This window comes from Eimeria tenella, genomic scaffold (assembly GCF_000499545.2).
Source record: "Eimeria tenella Houghton genomic scaffold, Eth_scaff1054, whole genome shotgun sequence".
NCBI classification, from domain to species: Eukaryota; Apicomplexa; class Conoidasida; order Eucoccidiorida; family Eimeriidae; genus Eimeria; species Eimeria tenella.
In genome coordinates this window covers 1-3,516 of record NW_013543528.1, presented here as the reverse complement: position 1 = coordinate 3,516, position 3,516 = coordinate 1, and the positions used below count along the sequence as shown (strand labels likewise).

At 55.5% G+C, this 3,516-nt stretch overlaps 1 protein-coding gene across 1 annotated transcript; it reads right to left on the bottom strand.

The window, feature by feature from the left end:
- Positions 1 to 1,012: 1,012 nt before the first annotated feature.
- Positions 1,013 to 1,909, bottom strand: ETH_00005955 (uncharacterized protein; the record flags this gene model as incomplete). The annotated part of the gene is made up of 1 exon (XM_013378820.1): positions 1,013 to 1,909. One exon carries the CDS (start codon positions 1,907 to 1,909, stop codon positions 1,013 to 1,015), a length of 897 nt encoding a protein of 298 aa, XP_013234274.1.
- Positions 1,910 to 3,516: the final 1,607 nt, after the last annotated feature.

Below are 3,516 nucleotides of genomic sequence, written 5' to 3'. Positions count from 1 at the left end.
AATCTAATTGTATTTATTTCGCAATTCTGATTTTTTAGATCCTTTTTGCGCCGATTTACGTGTAAATACACCACAGTCCGCAAAGAACGCTGCTCCCCGCATGCAACCCCGCCCCCCAAGCACGGGAGGTCTTCTAAAACAACCCCACTGAAATCCGCTTATTTAATTTATTTAAATTGAACTAATCCAATTTTCAAAAATAAGCCGGCGAAACTCGGGGAAATGCGGCCACATGTTCGAGGGTTTAGGGTTTAGGGTTTACGCGCTGGGTGACTCGACCACAGCAGAGTGAAACCACGCCTCTAGGGTTTGCATTCCCCAGCCGCCACTTAACGGGTGAGGGTTTTAATTTAAAGTTTGAGGGTTTAGGCGGCGCTGGGAAATTAGGGTTTAGCGCTCAGCCCGCCTGCGTGCAGGGATTAGGGTTTGGGGTTTACGATCTGCAAGGCCTAAGGTTTGGGCTGTGTATTGCCTGGGGTTTAAACTGACGAGGGTTTAGGGTTTAGGCGGTCTCAGCTGCCTTGCAGCAAATAAGAAGAATGGGACTTTGATGAAGAAAATGGAGGGTTTAGGGTTTAGTGTTTACGGCATCGGGTTTTCAGGGTTTTGTAGGCGTGAAGGTTTAGGGTTTAGGGTTTAGGCAAGTTTTACGAGCCCTTGTGTGTCGCTTCTGTTCCTTCGACGCCAGATGAACCTTGGCAACTCAGGTTCTCGAGCGTTCAGGGTTTAGGGTTTAGGGTTTACTACGAGTGAGGCAGCGTGAACGAGGCACTAGCTAGGGTTTAGGTTTTAGGGTTTACGGTTTAGGGTTTAGAGGCGCTATAGGTGTTCGCATACCAGAGAGGGCCCCGCGAAGCCTTTTTTTGTCTAAAATTCATTTAAATTAAAAGCAGCTTTTAAAGCGCGTACTTCTTTTCTATTTTCGTTTGCATGCACTGCATGCGTCGCTTCTTTTGGGGCTTTTTTTTGTTTTTGTTTTTTTGTTTTTTGTTTTTTGAGGTGTATGTACACCTCAAAATGGCTGCAGCAGCGGCGCCTCAGATGCTGCTGTGGGGGGTACAGAGAGAGCAGCTAAAACGCGCAGGCTGAGGGGCCCCACACTGCTTGCTGGGCGCACCAGCTGCTGCTGCTGCTGCTGCTGCCGCTGCTGCTGCTGCTGCTGCTGCTGGGAGGTGTGGTGGCTGCGGTGCTGGTGGTGGTGGTGGTGGTGGTGGTGGCGGTGCCGCCCTGAAGCCAGTGAAGAAGCAAGCTGGTAGACTTGCTGCTGGTGCTGCTGCTGCTGCTGCTGTAGCAGCTGCTGCTGGGTCAGAGCTGCTGTTGCAGCGACACCCGCTGCAGCTGCGGCCTCTGCTGCAGCTGCTGCAGCTGCTGCAGCAGCAGCTCTTGCTTGCCCCCGCTGCTCGTGCACGGCTGCGCTGCTGCTGCTGCTGCTGTGCTGCTTCCACTTCGAAGAGGGGGAGTAGGCGCCGGCAGCAGCTGCTGCTGGGGCCAGTGTCACGGTTGCTGCTGAAGGTGCTGCTGCTGCTCCAGCTGCTGCTGCTGCTGCTGCTCTGGGGTATTCCACATGCCCTGCATCAACTTCAGTTGTTGGGTCGCCTTCGTCGGGGACAGAGCAAGAGACACTTGAAGGCTCACTTGAGCTGCCCAAAGGGGACGCAGCAGCAGCAGCAGCTGCTGCTGCTGCAGCCGCGCCAGCAGCAGCAGCAGCAGTAGCACGCGATGCTGCTGCTGGTGGTGGCGGGCTTTGGGTTGCGCCTTTCCAGCCCTCAGTAGCTTTGAAGGGGGCCTCTTTGAGGCTCTCTAGACGGTTCTGTTGCTGCTGCTGCTGCTGTTGCTGCTGCTGCCGCACATGCTGCTGCTGCAGCTGCTGCTGCTGCAGCTCGCGGGGCCCCAAAGTGCTGGGGCCCATCGTAGACCCCAAAAAAAGGGCCCTCGTCAACGGCGGCAAATATATGGCAGTGCTGTCGTCTGGCTCCTCTTCAGAACAAATTGCACAGCAGCAGCAGCAGCAGCAGCAGCAGTAGCAGCGACACATTTAATACACGCAGCGACATGACCAGCAGCGGCGGCGCAGGCGCAGAAGGAAAGGGGTCAGGGTAGCAGCAGCAACAAAACAGTTCCACAGCAACAGCAGTAGAAGCAGCAGCAAGGCAGCAGCAGCGAAGCAGTAGCAGCAAAGCAACAGCAGCAGAGCAGCAGCAGCAAAGTGGCAGCAGCAAAAAGCTCGAATTAGCTGTGTCTCCTAGAAGCAGCAAGAGAAGCCCCACTCACCACCCGAAAAGTCTTCCTCGGCCTCTCGATGACGCCTTCTGTGGCTGCTGCCCTTGCTGCTGCTGCTGCTGCTGCTGCTGCATGCTGTGCAGCCCCTAGCAGCAGCTTCTCTGGGGGCCCCAAGACGCAGGGGCCCCACAGTAGGGGCCCTAAAGGCTGCAGTTGACCGCAGCAAAGACTGTACAGTTCTCTGCAGCAAAAAGGAAACAAATTAATTCTTTTTAATTCTTTTTCTGAAACAACAGTATTTCTCTTCAATTCCTTTTCTCCTTTTCCCTTTGCTGCTGCCTAAGGCCAGCCTCCTGGGGGCCCTGGGGGCCCCTCGGCCAGCTCTGGGGCCCCCCAGGACCCACTAAGAAGCAGGGGGGCCTCCAGGGCCCCCTAAGGGCCCAATTGGGAGGCAGGAGGCCCCCTGGGGGCCCCTGTGGCTTTGTCTTTGCTGCCTCTCTTGGGCCTTTTCATGTCTCTATTTTTATGTCCTATTTTTGTTTGGCCTGCTTGTTTGGGTTTGCTGCTGCTTTAGTGGCGGCTTCTGCTGCTGCTGCTGCTGCTGCTGCTGCTGCACTTTTGCATACCTTTATTGAAGTCACTTCGCGGGTGTTGGCCTCCAGCCGCCGCGACACAGCAGCAGATGCCTCAGCCAGAGCAGCTTGCTGCCGAAGCAGCTGCAGACAGCAACAAAACGCAGCAGCAGCAGCAGTAGCAGCAGCAGCAGCAGCAGCACGCTTCCACACGTTTCTGTGCAGCAGCAGAACCACCAAACTGTACCCACAGAAACAGCAGCAGCAGATGGCTGCACAGGCACAACAGGGGCAGCAACAGTCTCCACAAGCAATAGCAGAAGCAGCTACTTGTAACGGCAGCCGCAACAACAGTAGCAGCAGATGGCCTAGCAGCAGCAGCAGCAGCAGCAGGAACGGGCCCATAGGCCTCGTCAACGACATACACTTTTCTATAAAGGGAAAACAAACTTGGATCCTTTGCGAGGGATTCGTGTGCATAAAACTCAAGAAAAAGTTACGGCAGCAGCAGCAGCAGCAGCGGCGGCAGCACGTAGCAGCAGTAGCGGGCAGCAGCAGCAGCAGCCAGCAGCGACAGGCCACTGCAGCGGCAGCAGCAGCGGCAGAAGCGGCAGCAGCAGCAGATAACGTTTGGGTGCATGCACACACTTTCGAGTGTACAAGGAGATTCGTGCGCCTTTCATGCCTCCTTTGCTTCTCTTCTGCTGCTGCTGCTGCTGCTGCT